This window comes from Amblyraja radiata, chromosome 20 (genome assembly GCF_010909765.2).
Source record: "Amblyraja radiata isolate CabotCenter1 chromosome 20, sAmbRad1.1.pri, whole genome shotgun sequence".
In the NCBI taxonomy this organism is placed as follows: Eukaryota; Metazoa; Chordata; class Chondrichthyes; order Rajiformes; family Rajidae; genus Amblyraja; species Amblyraja radiata.
In genome coordinates, this window is record NC_045975.1 from 37,604,576 (window position 1) to 37,622,760 (window position 18,185).

At 48.7% G+C, this 18,185-nt stretch overlaps 1 protein-coding gene across 3 annotated transcripts in view; it reads left to right on the forward strand.

Annotated features, from left to right (window-relative positions):
* Positions 1–9,304, forward strand: part of LOC116984312 (carnitine O-palmitoyltransferase 1, liver isoform-like) — a 50,999-nt gene extending 41,695 nt beyond the window's left edge. For all 3 annotated transcript variants that reach the window (XM_033038429.1, XM_033038430.1, XM_033038428.1), the window contains 6 exons: positions 789–953; positions 1,755–1,889; positions 2,279–2,431; positions 6,050–6,151; positions 6,827–6,919; positions 8,565–9,304. In XM_033038429.1, coding sequence (XP_032894320.1) covers positions 789–953; positions 1,755–1,889; positions 2,279–2,431; positions 6,050–6,151; positions 6,827–6,919; positions 8,565–8,651 — 735 coding nt within the window. In that variant the 3' untranslated portion in view covers positions 8,652–9,304. The remainder of the gene's footprint in view (positions 1–788; positions 954–1,754; positions 1,890–2,278; positions 2,432–6,049; positions 6,152–6,826; positions 6,920–8,564) is intronic.
* The last annotated feature ends 8,881 nt before the right edge of the window (positions 9,305–18,185 follow it).

Genomic DNA, 18,185 nt, shown 5'->3' on the forward strand with positions numbered 1-18,185 from the left:
CCTTCAGCTCAACTTGTCTCTGCCGACCAAGTTGTCCACCTGAGCTAGGCCCATTGGCCTGTGTTTGACCCACATCCCTCCAACTCCATTTATATCCATGCACCTGTACAAATGTATTTTAAATGTTGTATTTGTACTTCATTTTCTATTGCTCTATTTTGGTTTCACGTCACCACAATAACACTGGCTGTCCTTCAACAGTAAGAAGTTCCATTCCGGTTTGGCCCTTGCCCTTTTTCATTACTAATCCAAACCCTCTGATGCTGTGTGGAGTTCCTTCCTCCCCCCCCCCCCCCCCCCCCACCCTCCCACCAACAGATGCTGCAAAACCTGCTGAGTCCCCAGTAATGTTTTTTTCTTGGATTCTGATACTGTATGACTGTTTCCAGAGTGTTCCCAGTTGGGTTAACTGCACACTTCATTGAGGTCCTGCTGAGATACCAAGGCATCTTCTTATTGTCCCCCTTCCAGTTGGCTGGTTGAAGGCGAGCTGATCCCAAGTGTGCAGAGCCCTCCAGGCAGTGAATACCAAGCACAGACCCTGCTCTGCTGATTTCCCCACTGTTGCTCAATCGGGCTGGAGCCGCAGCTTCTGAGAGCAGCCAGTGATTTGAGATGAACCCTTCCACATTCATTACATTATCCAAGGGGCCAAAAGTTGCTTTTGAAATAAGCAAGAGTGTTGGCGTAAGCCCTTCCACATCGCTGGTGGTTGGTGCGTTTCTGCCGTGCTGCACCGTGTCCCAGTTATACAGACTTCTTGCTGACTTGTCTCCTGCTCTCTCCAGTGCCAAGAGGTCATCCATCAGTCTCTGAGCGTGGCCCAGCAGCTTGCCGATGATGTGGACTTCCACTCTTTCCCGTTTGACAAATTTGGGAAGGGTCTGATCAAGAAGTGCTGTATCAGCCCTGATGCCTTTGTCCAAATGGCTCTACAGTTGGCACATTACCGGGTATGGCATGGTACTTTATTTGTCACGTGTACCGAGGTTATAGTGACATTCATTTGGTATACAGTTCAGTACAAATATCACTATACATAAGCACTTAGATACATGAGATAAGCATCTCAGATACAGTACAAGTCTATAGCAGTGGTACATTGAGACAGCATACAGCGCCAGTTTGACACCATTTTCAAGTCCCAGTTGTTGTAAGCGCAGGGTTCTTGATCTGAGCATGAAGGTCTGTTGTCCTGGTGGCATTGCAGGATCGGCCTGGCCAAGCACAGTCGTGGTGTCGCCCCCACCTCCCCCGTCCCCCCACCGCTGTAGGCCGTGTGTGGTCCACATGTTCAGCTCTTGGAGCGGCGCCTGGTCAAGCCGATCCCCAGGCTGTTCGAGGGCCTCCAGCGGCCCACTCCCTTGCCGAGGCCGTGCACTCCCTCCCACAGCCGGTCCACTCTAGGTGGGTGAGCGAGCCGGGCCTCCCGGTCACTGAGGGACGTCACTGTCATGGGATCTGAACTGGGAAGACTGATGAGAAGGATAACATGCTGGGACAATGCCAGCGATTACAGATCAAAGAGCAGCTTGTGAGAAATAATTAACTCCTGTGCCGTTCAGGTTCTGGAAAATTGAAAGGATTATCAGAGGGAGATTGATTTTTGTTTTGCAATATAGTAAGAAGGGACATATCTTTCGAGTGACCTTTGGAAGCTTATGGGATTCACTCAGGCTGTGAACTCTCCGACCTTAGAATGATGCCAGGGATTTGTGGATCGGGGGGTTATACCGTTTGTGTTCTGATTTTAGGACAAGGGTAAATTCTGCCTCACCTACGAGGCCTCGATGACCCGCCTGTTCAGAGAGGGTCGCACAGAGACCGTCCGGTCCTGCACCAGTCAGTCCACCCAGTTCGTCCTGGCCATGGTAAACTCATCTCAGGCGGTAAGTACCTTGTGATGCCCACATTGATGACACGTTCCCTTCAGGAACATGCTATCCCTGGGACCCAGTCTGGATGTTGAAGCATTGGGTAAATCCCATGGGATCAAGAAGTGGTTGTGGAGATTGGGATGTGGGGGGTGATCAGTGGCATTGAGGAAGCTGCTTTGGGTCTGGCCAGTCGGGGAGTGTTGTAGGGGGGGGGTTGGGGTTTAAAGTATGAAGTCGCCAGGACAATGTTGCTGTCCTGCTGTTACTATCTGTGGGTTTTCCAGGCCAGTGGTGATTGTGCTGTTAGGTGCAGTGTATTACCCTGGGGATGGGCAGCAGTGTTGTCAAGGAGGTCATTCAATCTATTGTCTCTTTTTTTCTTCCCTGTGTCCAAATCCCAGAATGAAGAGAAACTGAAGTTGTTTAGGTTGGCAGCTGATAAGCACCAGAGTATGTATCGTCATGCCATGACGGGAGAGGGTATCGACCGTCACCTCTTCTGCCTCTATGTCGTGTCCAAGTACCTGGGGATGGACTCGCCCTTCCTGAAAGAGGCAGGTGTTGTGTGTCCATGAGAGCAAGAGCATTCGTGTTTCCTCCAGATGTAGAAGCGGCTCACGGTCAGTGTATTACCCTGAAACCTAGGCCCAGGAACGCAGCAGTGCCGTCTGTTGGATGTTAATATGGCATTAACTACAACCTCGCCAATGCCGTTTTCAAAAGCTCTGATCCATTCTCCTGTTGAACAGCATCGTATTGGCTTCCTTGTGTTCTGATGTTTCGTAACCAGCCGCAATCACATTATTCTGCTATTAACACACATCATTATGTCCTCATTATGTGTCGCACCACAGTACAAGCAGCACTCTTCCAGCTCCAGTAGAGGGTTGACAAGGAACATGTGCATCCTCCAGTGATGCCAGGGATGTAACACAGGCATAATTGGCCTAGAGTAAGCAAACGATCTGCCAATTAGGATTGTGGCCACTCATTCACTGCCCACCCAGGCCTCTGGTGTGGCTTCCCACCATATCTGACTACTGACAAGAATACGGTGCTGGTATTGAGGACAGTGGAAGTTCAGACTGGGCTCAGCTTTTATTTTCTCTCTCTATCTCTCTTTTTTCTCTCTTCTCTCCCTCTTTTTTTCTCTCTCTTTTATTCTCCATTTTTTCTTTGTCTCTTTTTTCTCTTTTTCTCCTAGGTAGTGGGGGAGAGAGAGGGGGGCTTAGAGGGGGGGGAGCAGGGAGGGAGTGACTTTTCTCTCTCTTTCTCTGGAGGGGAGGGGGAATGTTTGGTGGTAGGGGTGGGGGTGGGGGGAGAGAGTGTTCGGAAAGGGAGTATTCTAGAGTTTTGTATATATCTAAGATATATTTATATCTCCTCTCTCTCCCCCTTCTCATCTCTCTCTCTCTATCTCTCTCTCTCTCTCTCTCTGTCTCTCTCTCTCTCTGTCCTCTCTCTGTTTCTGTTTCTCTGTCTCTGTCTCTGTCTCTACCTCTGTCTCTCTCTGTCTCTCTCTCTGTCTCTCTCTGTCTCTCTGTCTCTCTCTGTCTCTCTCTCTGTCTCTCTCTCTGTCTCTCTCTGTCTCTGTCTCTGTCTCTGTCTCTCTCTCTCTGTCTCTCTCTCTCTCTGTCTCTCTCTCTCTGTCTCTCTCTCTCTCTGTCTCTCTCTCTCTCTGTCTCTCTCTCTCTGTCTCTCTCTCTCTGTCTCTGTCTCTCTCTCCCCCCCTCCCCCTCTCTCTCTTAATGAAATATAGAATGAGAAACTCTTACAGCACAGAAGCAGGCCCTTCGACCCACCTTGCCGATGTATGCCTATCTATACTTATCCTATTTCCCTTCATTAGATACATATCCCGTTACTCCTTACTTATCCAAGAACATCCAAATGCTTTTTAAACTTTGTAATAGTATTTGCATCTACCAGCTCCTTTGGCAGCTTGGCCCAGATAGGCAGCACCCTCTGCGTGATCAGCTTGCACTTCAGATCTCCCCACTCAAGCTAAAACGCTTCTAGTTCCAGCCTCCCTCTGCCTTTGAAAAAAGGATTCTGACTATCTATCCTATCTTTGCCTGTCAGAATTCTATAAGCCTCCACAAGGTCACCCCTGTGCCTCCCATATCCCAGTGAGAATAAACCTAATCTCTCCTTAAACTGCAAACTTCCATTGCAGCCAATATCCTGGTGATTATTTTTCTGCACACTCTCTATATTGCATGCACACCTTCCTATAGTGTGACAACCAGAACTGTACCAACAATGCAGTTGAACCAGCTGCATCTTGTACTGCTGCATCAGTGGCACACGTGAAACCCCAAGCTATCTCTGTGCATTGATGCTCCTAATGTCCCTGCCGTTTATGTTGTACAATAATTTGACTTGTATGGGTTAAATTCCAACTCCCACTGATCTATGTCAGTACTCTTAGACAACCTTCTTTGCCATCTATAACTCCACCATTTCAGACTAGAGTGAATTTTAGATCCAGTGCAATATGCCTTGGATTTCTTGTGCCTTATCCTTCTGGACCAGCCTACCAGGTGGGACCTTTATAAAACCGTATTAAACCATCTAGACAACATCCACTGGCCTTCCTTCATTTATCTCCTTGGTTTCATCAGAGAGTCAAATCCTAGCAAAGTGATCACCCCTTTTTATTCCCAACTTCTACCGAAATAGCCTCATTTTTAAAGGATCTCCTCCCTGAGTAAGGCCACAATGCTTTCCCTAATCAGCAGTGAAACACCCCACCCCTATGGCAACCCCTCATGCCTGGACCATTGGCTCCAGAACATCGAGCTGCCAGTCCTGCCCTTCTTTCAACCATGTTTCTGTGATTCTAACAATATCATAATCCCATGTAAAGTTCTTGTGTCGTAATCCTGTGTGATGACCTTTGCTCTCAGCTCATGCCTCCGTTTTACCTGCGCGGCTCGTTGCATGAATAAAAATGCCGTTAAACCCACCGACCGTCTGATGCTTCCCCACCTGTCGCTGCCTTCTCTTCCCACTGGACTTGCCTGTTCCAGTTCCTACACACGAGTCAGTCTTCCCACCCGCCGCACCATCGTTCACAGTTGACCCCTCTCCTCACGAGTTTGAAACCTCCCAAGTAGCACAAACAAGCCTCCCCAGAAGGATTGTCGTTGGAAGGAACGACAGATGCTGGTTTAAACTGAGGATAGACACAAAATGCTGGAGGGGCTCAGCGGGACAGGCAGCATCTCTGGATAGAATGTCTAAAGAGGGGACCTGAAACGTTAGCCATTCCTTCTATCCAGTGATGCTGCCTGTCCCGCTGAGTTACTCCAGCATTTTGTGTCTATCTCCCCAGGATTTTACATAGAAACATAGAAAATAGGTGCAGGAGGAGGCCATTCGGCCCTTCGAGCCAGCACTGTCATTCATTGTGATCATGGCTAATCGTCCCCTATCAATAACCCGTGCCTGCCTTCTCCTCATATCTCTGGACTCCACTAGCCCCTCGAGCTCTATCTAACTCTATCTATCTAATGTTATTGGATATTGAATCCTCCTGTGCAGGTGCAATGTGTCCTTCTTGTCCAGTTTACCCTGCCTCGGGAGAGATCCCAATGATATAAATACCTGAGGCCCTTTCACCCGTGGCAGCTCTCTAGACAACATGCATTCATCTGTCCCATCTTCCTATTTCTGCACACACCAGCCGCCCTCCCTTCCAACCCTTCCTCGCCCCACAGGTACCTTGATGCCTGTCCGACACGCTTCTCATTCCTCGAGCTCTGTCTCTGAATCTGTCCTTTCACACTCTGCAGCACAATCTCTGCCCTTAATTCGAGGCCTGCGTTCTGTGTTTTCCCCAAAACCCCAGTCTCCCTGAGCCTCTTCCCCCCCCACCCCCCCCCTCATCCCTCCCTCACCCCCCCACCTCACCGCCACCCCTCACCGCCACACCTCACCGCCACCCCTCACCGCCACCCCTCACCGCCACCCCTCACCGCCTCACCTCACCGCCACCCCTCACCGCCACCCCTCACCGCCACCCCTCACCGCCTCACCTCACCGCCACCCCTCACCGCCACCCCTCACCGCCTCACCTCACCGCCACCCATAAACACTGAGCCCAGTACCAAGCACAATCATCCACAAACCACCTCCCTAATTTATTGTGTGACCTCCTTGTTCTGCAGGTCTTGTCTGAGCCCTGGAAACTCTCCACCAGCCAGACTCCAGTCCAGCAGATGAACCTCCACGACCCTAAGTATGTGTCCAGTGGCGGGGGCTTTGGGCCGGTGAGTATTAGTGTGAAGCTGTTCTGTCTCCCTGACTACACTATATCCTGTCTTAGAAGAGGCTTGTAGGACCCAGACCCAGCCGTTACGTGTACAACTTGAGGAGGGCAGCAGGGGCAGGTATCAGAACCAGCCCACTCCTCACCAATTTGGGGAACCGGAGGAGGGACCACTGAATAGTGGGGGGGGGGGGGGGGGGGCGGTGGTGAGAAGGGGGGTATTAGGTTATCTGTTCCTGTCCGTGGGGAAGAGGCTGTACTGGATGAAGCGCTGGTGGTTACAACAGGGGTGACTGGGACCAGGTGTCCTGGGTGTCGGGGGGTGCAGGGAGATGGTGGTGGCGGCCAGAATATGTAGTGAACGGGAGCACAGGACAGGGTTAGGCGAGCCAGGGCCATGGCGCAGGGAGCGAAGGGTATGGGCGGGTGGTGTCGATGGTCCAAGGTGAAGGGGTTGCTTGCTTGGCAAGGTTTGGGGAAGAAGCGAGAGTCAGGGGGGACTGTGGCAGGAGAGAAGGATCGTGGAACTAGGGAGAGTAGTGGAGAGAGTGGGGTCAAGAGCTAGGAGGGAAGAGATGATGGCGTTGTCGAGCAGCTGGGGGGTTGGTGGGGGTTGGGGCCCATCGTGACTGAGACACTCCATCCTGTGATGTGCTGCCAATCTGTCTTTTCTTAGGTTGCCGATGATGGCTATGGTGTGTCTTATATCATGGCCGGAGAAAATCTAATCAACATGCACATTTCAAGTAAATTCTCCAGCCCCGAGACAGTAAGTTTGCTCTTGTGGGAAGGGAGAATGCATGAGGAAGGAGAGAGGGAGGGGAGTTTGTTGACGGGCTGTGTGTCTGGGGGTAATCTCCTGCCCACTTGACTCTGATCTTCATGTAGGACTGCCCATGAGGTGGGGGGTGGGGATGCTGTGAGCCGTGAACATGAATGCTGGTGTGGGCGGAGAGGGTGGGGCGATGTGAGCCAGGACAAACCCAGGAATGTACAAGTGAGGGAAGGGTCTGTGTCGATGGGATGCCAGTGACCGGGGTAAGGATTGAAACAAGTATTGGAGCTGCAGTCATCCAGGCAAATTCCGTCACAGTCCTGACCTTGTGTCTTGTTGGTTGGGGTTGGGTTCTCAGGAGGTGAGTCACTCAGGAGTCGTGGGCCTCCTCCATTGTCAGAGTGAGGCCCAACACAAAATGGAGGAACAGCACCTCCTATTTCACTTGGGCAGCTTACACCCCAGCGGTATGAACATTGACTTCTCTAACTCTTGCTTTCCCTCTCTCTCTCCATCCCTCCCCTACCCTAGTTCTCCAACCAGTGTGATTGTCTTCCTAATTACATTTTATCTTTGTAAACCTCATTGTCACCTTCCGTGAGCTAACAATGATCTATTCTACAATCTCCTTGATTTACGTCCCCTTTGATGTCTCGTTTTCACACCTTGCCCATCCATATCTCTGTGCCCCCCTCTCCCCTCACTCAGTCTGAAGAGGGTCTCGACCCGAAACGTCACCCATTCCTTCTCTCCAGAGATGCTGACAGTGGAGGAGGCCCAGGACTCCGGAGTGACTCACCTGTCAACCTGTTCGCCACTCTTCAGGAACTATGCACCTATCCTCACACATCTTATTGTTTTGCAACTTTCTCCAGAGCTCTGACATTTACTGTGCAAGTCCTGGCCTGGGCTGACATACCAAAGTGCAATATCTTCCTCTAGTGAGAGAAACTCCACTTGTCATCCCTTGGCTCACCGTATCGACTGATCTAGATCTTGTTGTAAACTTCCTCCCTCAGTCCACTCACTGTGCCACCAGTTTTTGGTGTCGTCTACAAATGTTCTAACAATGTTAACTGCATTGACATCCAAATCATTAATGTATATGAGAAACAGGAGGAGACTCAACACCAACCCTTGCAGCCCCCCCACCTCCTCCCACTAGTCACAGGTCTCCAATCAGAAAATCAATGCTCCACAACTACCCTTTGACTGCTTCTTCCAAGCCAAGTTTGAATACGCCTTGGATTCTCGCAACGTAGGTTTCCATCCACATCCCCAACAGATTGGTGGGTTAATGGATTGCCCCTGGTGGGTGGTTGGATGGAAGCACCAGGGAGGAGATAATGGGAATGTGGGGAGAATAAGAGAATGCTGCACATCTACCCCACTCCCCACCATCTCCCCATGCTTGTTTCACTGAGTGTCTCCTGTATATTCACCATCTCATTCTCTGACATGCAGCACTCACTGCCCCCATGTGCTTCCCCTCCCTTTGTCTGACTCCTCCGATATTCGTCAAACCATGAGACTTCAAGGGTAGATGTGGCTGAACGTATATATGTCTAGATGAAGCTGGTACTCACACTGCTACCTACTAGGGTGCTCATGATGTGTGCTCATGATTTTTCTTGTGCAGGATTCACATCGGTTTGGCAATTATTTCCAACAAGCCATGCTCGACATCCTTGCCCTATTCAACCTGGACAAGAGGACCAGCAAGTAGCACCAGGCCCCAGGGATGGAGTTGAGAGGACCAGACCCCGACCCTGGGACAGTGTTTCTGGCTGGTGCTGGTGGCACTTGATGTGGGACCATGAGAGTCATTTTGAACATCGACAAATGCACTGCTCCCTGGGACTCCTGTGCTGCGGTGTGGGGTGCCAGCTTATTCCTTGAGACGTCTGGGGCTGGGCCAGAGCCTCCAGTCTGACAGCAGTGGTCAGGTCCTGTCAGGAGCTGCTGATTCCATTGCAAACTGCATCACAAACGTTGATCTAGCATTATTGCATGAGATCTGGTAGATACTCACTTCCCTTCTCTGCACCATCATGATTATAATGCAGAGCTTATGCTTTAATTGTCCAATTCTGAACAGTGCTTGATCATAATTCTCAGGATTGTTCACATATACAGAATGTCATTGAAGTTCACAAACGGCACAGGGAGGCATTGAATCACGGCTTCTCTATTAGAACATTGTCTGACTTGGGGGCAAGGGATTCACCTCCCTCTCAAGACTCCCGGTGGAGGTTTATTGATTTAGTGTGGCTATTATGTAAAGAGCCAATGAATGTGTTGCAGGTGATCACAGTTGTTTAAGTGAATGCTATATATACTGTATGTACAGAATAAAGAGCTGGGGGCCATTACCAACTACCCGCTGTGTGCGTGTGTGTTCAGTTCCCCAACTCCAGGAACCAAAGGTGAATCAAAGCACATGGTCACATCTCCAGAACCTGTCCTGGCCATTGTGGAGCTGAATGAAGAGCAGGCGCTGTCATTAGAGCTTGAACATTGGAGAAAGAGTGTTATTCAATCTTCTACTCAATTCAACTTTCGCATAGCCCTCACACCCCTCGAATATTGTCATGTCCAAAAACCTGACAACCTCTGCCAGCTACAAACCTTGTGACTGAGAATACATAGCCCAACATGTTCATGAATGTTGACGTATATTCTCATCTGAAGCTAACTCATTGGTCGAAGAATATGGTCTCTGGTTCTAGGTCACCATCGGATCGAATCAATAGACACAAGAGACCGCGGATGTTTTTGGAGGAACACAGCATCTGTGGATTGAATGGACAGATAGTGATTGAGTCCAGGGGCCTTCAGACTGATGGAGTAGAGATGGAGATAGTTGGTAGAAAGAGGTGAGGGGACGGGGTGGGGCTAGAGCTGCCAACTGATCAGGTGGGAGAGAGAAGGATGGAGATAGAAGCCAATGTTGAAGGTGAGAAGTGGAGAAGCCAAAATAGTGCAAATAGTGAAATCAGATAAGAAAGGAAGGTGGGTGATGAAATACAAAACCAGTGGGAGGGATCTTGGGAAGAATAGAACAGAGGGCAGAGATGGCAAGAACAATGGGGGACCCAGAGTAGGGAAAGGTGAAGCAAGAGTTGGCAAGGTCTTCCTCAGCCGAAATGTCATCTGGTCAAAAACTGGTTAGCAGGCAACAAAAGCTTTTCACTGTACCTCGGTACACGTGACACTCAACCAAACCAATCTGCAGTTGCAGGGAACCTGAAATCAAAATATAAATAGTTTGAAACACAGATAGAATTATGGAGCACGGAAACAGGCCCTTCAGTCGACCAAGCCTGTCCTGACCTTCAAGCACCCATTTACATGAATCCTCCACAAACCTATTTAACTTTCTGCACGTCCCCATTAACTCTCCCCAGATTCTACCGCTCACTTACTCAATCGGGGCAGTTGACGGTGACTGATTCATTGACCGATCTACACGTCTTTGAGATGTGAGAGGAAACTGGAGCACGTGGGGAAGACAACCAGAGTTAATGATTTGGGTTGTTGCCCCTTCATCAGAACTGGAGTTTTGCACCCAGAGCAAACTTGCTTCATTCCCATGCTTATAAGTGCAACTTGGCGAATTTAACCCCAATTTTTCTGGAGGCTTTCCATGAGTTCTGGAAAACACAGTTTCAGTGTAGGACTTGCCCTGACTCCAGCAATGGACCAATGTACACTCTTGATCTTCCTCTGTGACTTTTATTCTCCTAGGTCTGGAACAGGACGGTTGCCACTGGAGTGCATCTTTTATTAATTCCATTCCCCGTCAAACCATACTTTTTGAAGGGATAAGTGCTGTGATACATTTGACAAGGCTATTCCACACCCTGTCTATTCCACAACTGCTCACACTGATTTAACACTGATCCTTCCTTGCATCTTCAATGCACTTACCTCCACTGAAAAGTTGTTTATGCCTAACAGCTCCTTCACTGCATGAAAATGGCAGCTAACGAGGAAGCCACAAAGACCATTTGTCAGGAGGCATTGAAGAGTTCATCCCTTATACAGAGTTTACAGAGACCCATGCTGGTAATTAGAATCTCTGAGCAACAATATTTATTCATGCTGTGCTTCATCAACACTGACTTTGCAGATCTATGGCCGTCTGTGACCTATAGAGGCTTACCAGCTTTGTGGAGGTCAGTCCCAGTCACTCACCTTCCCGGCCTCAAGGACCATTCTAATTTCTGCTGATCGGTGCCACTTTTGTCAGGATACAACCTTCACGTGGTCCACCCTGGTTTGACTAATACAATCAACCCGACGTGCACAAACAAATAGATGTAGTGTTTTGGTGTCTACAACTTCAGGCTGTGCACGCCAAAGGCAAGAAGAAGAAAAAACATAGAAAATAGGTGCAGGAGTAGGCCCATCGAGCCAGCACAGCCATTCAATATGATCATAGCTGATCATCCAAAATCAGTACCCCGTTCCTGCTTTTTATCCATATCCCTTGATTCTGTTAGCCCTAAGAGCTGAAATCTAACTCTCTCTTGAAACCATCCAGTGAATTGGCCTCCACTGCCTTCTGCGGCAGAGAATTCCACAGATTCACAACTCTCTGGGTGAAGATGTTTTTCCTCATCTCAGTCCTAAATGGCCTACCCCTTATTCTTAAACTGTGACCCATGGTTCTGGACTCCCCCAACACCGGGAACATTGTCAGGACAGACAGGCTGAAGGATGTTTCTGGCCCATGGGAGTTGGCAGAGTGGGCACAGGGCACTGCTTCCATTTCAGGCATTCAGACCACATCCACTCAGTGCAGCTCCTTACACACGGTCCCTGCCAACCTCTTGCCTGGATCATCTGACCCCAGCCCAGAAGGGTGTTTGTGGGGGAGAACAGGCCTCCTGTGGCCAATGTTCTCCACTGAGCTGTGAAGATCTCACAAAGGGAGCATGAGGCTGGCTCCCGTGATTAAATGCCAGCAGCTGCACAGTATCTGAACACAGGAATTATTCAGTAAATGCTGATGGAGTAAGCATGTCATTGGGCCGACAGGGAACCCGGTGAGAGTAATAAGGGTTGCAATGGAATATTTGCAATTTAATGGTACTTTCACCCTTCCCCCTAAATGGTAGAAATGTATTTTCAGTTTCAATGGGTCCACTCCTCAGTGGAGGGCAGAGGACAGTTTGTATACTTTTAACCAAACATGAGAGTATTATGCTGACGAATACCTTTGTGGGAAGCAGAGCCGGATTTAGATGAAGAGAGGCCCTAAGCTATTTCACTTGTGAGGCCCCCCCCCCCCCTAATCCCCCACCCCCACGACTAGAGGAACATGACTACCCGACAGTAACAGTGTGACACTTTTTGATCCTACTGGATGTTGTCATTAAACAGTTGGTTTTAAATTATATATTGGATTCATCGCGGAGCGGGCGATACCTGGATTGCCGTTTGAAGTTCTGGAGTGTTGGGCCTGCTGCTTCAACATCAGAGCTGTGGTTTGCGGAGCTCCCAGCCTCGGGCCGCGCTGATTTCAACATCGCGGAGCCCTGGAAACCCTTTGCCGAGGGCCGCCAGCGTGAATCTCCACCCATATCAGCCTGTGGACTTCGGGAGCCGCGGTCTCCGGTAGGAAGTGGCCGATTCGGAAGTCCAAGCCGCTGAGAATGTTCTCCCGTTCCGACGTCGGATGGTGACCCCCAAATTTCATTGTACCAATGGCCATGAGCGCCACCGATGGTAGGGTTTGTAACAACGCCGCTATGTCAAATGTTTTCTACACCTTGGTGGAGCGGGACGAGGCCCCCCTAGATCTCGAGGCCCTAAACTTAAGCTTGTCTAGCTTATACGTAAATCCGGCCTTGGTGGGAAGAGGCTCGTACACTGCACTATACAGATAATCCCCATTAATCTGATGCTGGTTATTACAGAATATTCGCTGTTGAACATTAATTTGTGTGTAATGGATCTTTAATACAGAGTAAACGCGTTAATCCAACCATTCATATTCCACACCGACAAGTTTTGTTCACAAGCGATCGTTAATTGTAACGTTATATTTCAGTCATTTAACTGACAGCCAATGCAAAAAACATTTCAGGCCAAAGCCTCCAGCTCTTCCTTCAGCCCAGCCAATCAACTAACATGTTTAATAAACTGTACAACAATCTCTTTAGTTTTCATTTCACTTTTTATCACTGATTTTCCTCGATTATTGAAGTGTTTAGTTCATTGCACAGTAAACATGTACTTGTTGAAAGTCAGTGTGATTTCCCTGTTGCGTATTCTGAACCCTGCCGTGTAATCCTCCACGGTAGAAATAGCTCTGCCACTGCTTCCTGTTTATATACATTCTGAAGCCCGTGCTGTCTGATTACTGCACATGACTTATGAGTGTGCTCTCATCTCCCTGGTTTGCTATTTTTGTAACCCTTTCTGGTTCTCCCTGTACAAATTAGAATTTGGCAATATATATTAAAATTACCCATTTCTACTGTGGCTTTATTTTTTTAATATCCCGCTGTGTCTTTAATCGTGGAACATCTCATTCCCCGATGGCGTTCTCTAGGCTGCCTTGCCTGAGGTTTCTGATTTTTCCCTCATACCTGTCAATCCAGCATTTTCCTCTCCAATTTCCCAATTAACTGGTTCCTTTCTAGAGTCGAGGACATTTAGGAATGTCACAATTTAAACTCCAACACCTCTGCAGCTAGTTCTTTCCACTCTCCCAGCAAATACAGAAGCCCCATCGAAAGCACACTGTCCAGTTGCATCGCAGCTTGGTTTGAGAACAGCGCTCCCCAAGACACAATAGTTTGCAGAGAGTTGTAGATGTAGGCCAGTCCATCACACAGACCAGACTTTCCGCCATTGACTCCTTCAACTCTTCACGCTGCCTCTGAAAAGCAACCAACATAATCAAAGACATGGCCAACCAGTCATTCCTCACACCATAGACTCAGGAACAGCTCTTCCCCTCTGATATCAGGCTTGTGAATGTTCCTCCATAAGCTGGGGTACTGTCCGATTCCACCCCATTGAGGATTTTGGACTTTGTCTCATGAACTGATGCGCTACCATGCTGAGAACTATATTCTACACTCTGTATCTTCCCCTTTGCTCTATTGTGGTGGGTGGGTGGCGCGACTCTCGTCAGCAGCGGCCTCTGCAGTCCGTCTGTGTTTTATTATTTTTTTGTCTCGTTTTTATGTAGTTTTTGTTATTTTTTGTTGTTGGGGTATGTGTGTGGGGGGGTGGGGGGGAGGGGGTAACTTTAAAATCTTTCACCTGCACGGGAGGCCCGACCTTTTCTTTGTCGGGTCTCCGTTGTCGTTGGGGCTGCAACGTGGAGCGGCCTCCAACAGGAACGACCTGGGGTTCCAGCTGCGGAGCTGCCGACTACTCACCGTCGCGGAGCTGGCCGAGTCCGGAGCGGGTGGAGCTGTGGTGGAGCGCTGCTGCCACCCGACCTCCGGAGGTTCGGAGGCTGCAACTGCGGGTTTGGCGGACGGCGGCACCGGGAGCCCGCGGGTCCCTGCTGGGTGACCGCTTTTCGGGGCTTCCGCAACGGCGACTTTTCCCGCCCGAGTTGCGGGGTTGAAGAGCACCTGAGCGGGGCCTTACACCATCGCCCCGCGCGGCTTGGAATGGCCGCGGGACTCTGCGAGCGCCTGCCGGGGGCTCTAACAACTAGACCCGGTGCGCGACCTTGCATCACCCGGCGTGGCTTTAATGGCCGCGGGACAATCACCATCGCCAGCCGGGGGCTTTGACTTTGACTCTGACTCTGACATCGGGGGGGAGAGTGCAGTGGAGAGATAAGTTTTTTTTTGCCTTCCATCACAACGATGTGATGGGTGTTTGTGTAAACTGTGTTGTGTCTTGGGTCTTTTTGTTTTGTAAAGTATGGCTGCAGAAACGACATTTCGTTTGGACCTCAAGGGGTCCAAATGACAATAAATTGAATTGTATTGTATTGTATTGTATTGTACTTGAGTTTGACGATTTATTTATGTGTGGTTTTATCTGTTCTGTTTGGATCAGATAGGCAATACAAAGCTTTTCACTATACCTCAGTACACGTGATAATAACAAAATCTAAACCTAATACGTGTCGTCCGTTACTGGGGAATGTCTGCCGGGAGCTCCAGTCACATTTTACCGTCTTATCGATCACTTCGGTTTTCATTTCCCTTTTTATCCATGGTTGTCAATGATTATTCAAGTGTTTTGCATTTGAAGTATTTTCCACCCACCACAAACTAAAAATGCATCAGATCTGTTCAAAGTGAACGTAACTTTCCTGTGTCTATTTGGAATCTGGCATAATTCGATAATCTGATTTATTCGATCATTCGACAAATACAAGGATTGTGTCAGATTACTGAGAATTGAAACTATATTTTGGAAAAGTGCTATGTTGGCGAGTTTGTGTTTCGTGCAGAATCCCAGTGGTGAGTGAGTGGGCACCATAACACTAGGCCACCCACTGACTGATTGACTCCTGATTCAGTGTCGATTCGTCCTGTTTCTGTGATGTTGGGAGGTTTGCCCTCGATTCTTACAGAACGGAAACTTGTTCTGAAATTAACTCCAGATAAGAAAAGAACGTAATTTCTAGTCGATTTTGGAAATTCAAGAATTGATTAAGAAAAAGATGGATGGTTTGAAATTACTCAATAAGCAAACCTATAATAAATGAATGGATTTCATGATTGAACCTCACCCAAACAGCCACTGGTACTTAATCTAATGTTTGGCCAAGGAGAGCAAGATTGACATCACATACACATACATACATTGAGGGAGCAGGGTGGTCCCTGGGCTATGTTGAACTGTGGAGTCAATGTGAGCTGGGGATTGAGGCTTTGCCCAGTGTTGTTGATTTAAAGTGACTTCTGTCTATAGGTTAGCAGAAGGTGATTGGCAAATACAACTCTTTTTCGCTGCCATTTGTCCATCGGTGAGACCAAGCCCAGGCTCGCCGATCGCTTCGCTGAACACCTCCGCTCAGTCCGTGTTAACCAACCTGATCTCCCGGTTGCTCAGCACTTCAACTCCTGCTCCCATTCCCAATCTGACCTTTCTGTCCTGGGTCTTCTCCATTGCCAGAGTGAGGCCCAGCGCAAATTGGAGGAACAGTACCTCATATTTCCCTTGGGTAGTTTACGCCCCAGTGGTATGAACATTGACTTCTCTAATTTTAGGTAGCCCTTGCTTTCTCCCTCCTTCCCCTCCCCAGTTCTCCCACAAGTACTACTGTCTCCGCCTACTTCCTTTCTTTTTCCTGCCCCCCGCCCCCCGACTTCAGTCTGAAGAAGGGTCTCGACACGAATCGTCGCCTATTCCTTCTCCAAAGATGCTGCCTCACCCGCTGAGTTTCTCCAGCATTTTCTGTCTATGTAAAGATAACAGCCCAATCCCAGCTCTTCATCCAAACAGGAATTACAGTCTCTGTATTGATTTGTCTTCGTGGCCTCCTTACAGAAGTATGCAGTCCCTGTCGACTGGCTCATTGACCCAAGCCAAGGCCTGAAGTGACTGTGTTGAGGACCATTGACATTAAGAACCAGATCCCCAGGAAGGAAGGCCTGTGAACAAATATAAAAAGCCTGAGGTGACCTGAGCCCTTTGAACCAGAATCCAAGCACCACCTTTCACCGAGTAGCCGTTAGTTTGGTGCCAGGATGGGAACATTAATCCAAATTTAATCCTGGGGGAACATTGAACTAGAGCACGCATTCCTTTACCTCAGCCTGTGTTCACTTATTTGCTCACTGGCCTGGCTGCTCTAAGTGCCCAGACAGAGCCAGTGAATGAGAAGGGACAGTTTGTTTAACCAGGAGCTGGTTCTCATTCTCAGCTTGAATAAAACCCCCTTTTGAAATCCTTTGCTTGCTTACTGATCCTTGACTGAAACTGGAACAAATGTAGGTCAGTATCAGCATAACGTGTTTCATCCCTTCCAGCCAAGGAGCAGTCATGGTTCCTGTCCAGAGTAGTAATACCCAATCAGCCCCCTCAACTGGTTCTCCCATTCAACAAGGTCATAGCTGATCCAACCATGACCTGAACATAACTTCCCTACTCTTGCCATTCACCTTATTTTGGTCAATGTCCATCTCAGCATTGAATATATTAAAAGGCTCCCCTCTACAGCTCCCTGGAGTGGAGAATTCCAAAGATTCACACCCCTCTTAGAAAAAAGTTCTTCCTTTTCTCCATCTTAAACAGAGATTCTGAAATCATGTTCCCTAGCTCCAGATACCCCACACAGCCAAACATCCTCTCAGCATCCACCCTGTTTGTCACCTCAGGTCATATCACTGGTCTCCAATATGTATAGGCCTAACCTATCTGATTTTATAATAGCACAGAGGGAGGCTATTTGGCCCATCAGGTGCATGCTGGCTCTCTAGGGGGCAATCTCATTTATCCCAAAGCCTCTCTCCTAATTTCTCTGTACCCTTCCAAATATTCTTCTCCTTTGATTCTTCTTGCTTGCACTTGGGGAATTTACACCGACCTAGCAATCTACCAGAACGCTTTGGGAAATGCACCGAAACCAGAGCATCCAGGTGCAGGAAAAATGTTCCCAATGTGGGGCGAGTCCAGAACCAGGGGCCACAGTCTTAGAATAAAGGGGAGGTCATTTAAGACTGAGGTGAGAAAAATCTTTTTCACCCAGAGAGTTGTGAATTTATGGAATTCCCTGCTACAGAGGGCAGTGGAGGCCAAGTCACTGGATGGACTTAAGAGAGAGTTAGATAGAGTTCTTGGGGCTAGTGGAGGCCAGTTCTTTGGATACTTTCAAGAGAGAACTAGATAGGGCTTTAAAGATAGTGGAGTCAGGGGATATGGGGAGAAGTCAGGAATGGGGTACTGCTTGGGGATGATCAGCCATGATCATCACATTGAATGGCGGTGCTGGCTCGAAGGGCCGAATGGCCTACTCCTGCACCTATTGTCTATTGTTTCCCTTTGTGTCTATCTTCCACAACCAGAAACCTTGTTTGAACCAGGGGATCTACAATCTTCTAGACTGCACAGATACAGCATGGATACAGGCCCCTCAGCTCCTACATCAGGGACAAATTCAGTCAATTAACCTAAAAACCTATGTAGGAAAGAACTGCAGATGCTGGTTTAAATGAAAGGTAGACACAAAATGCTGGAGTAACTCTGCAGGACAGTCAGCATCTCTGCCTGAAGAAGGGTCTCGACCAGAAACTTCACCTATTCCTTCTCTCCAGACTTGCAGCCTGTC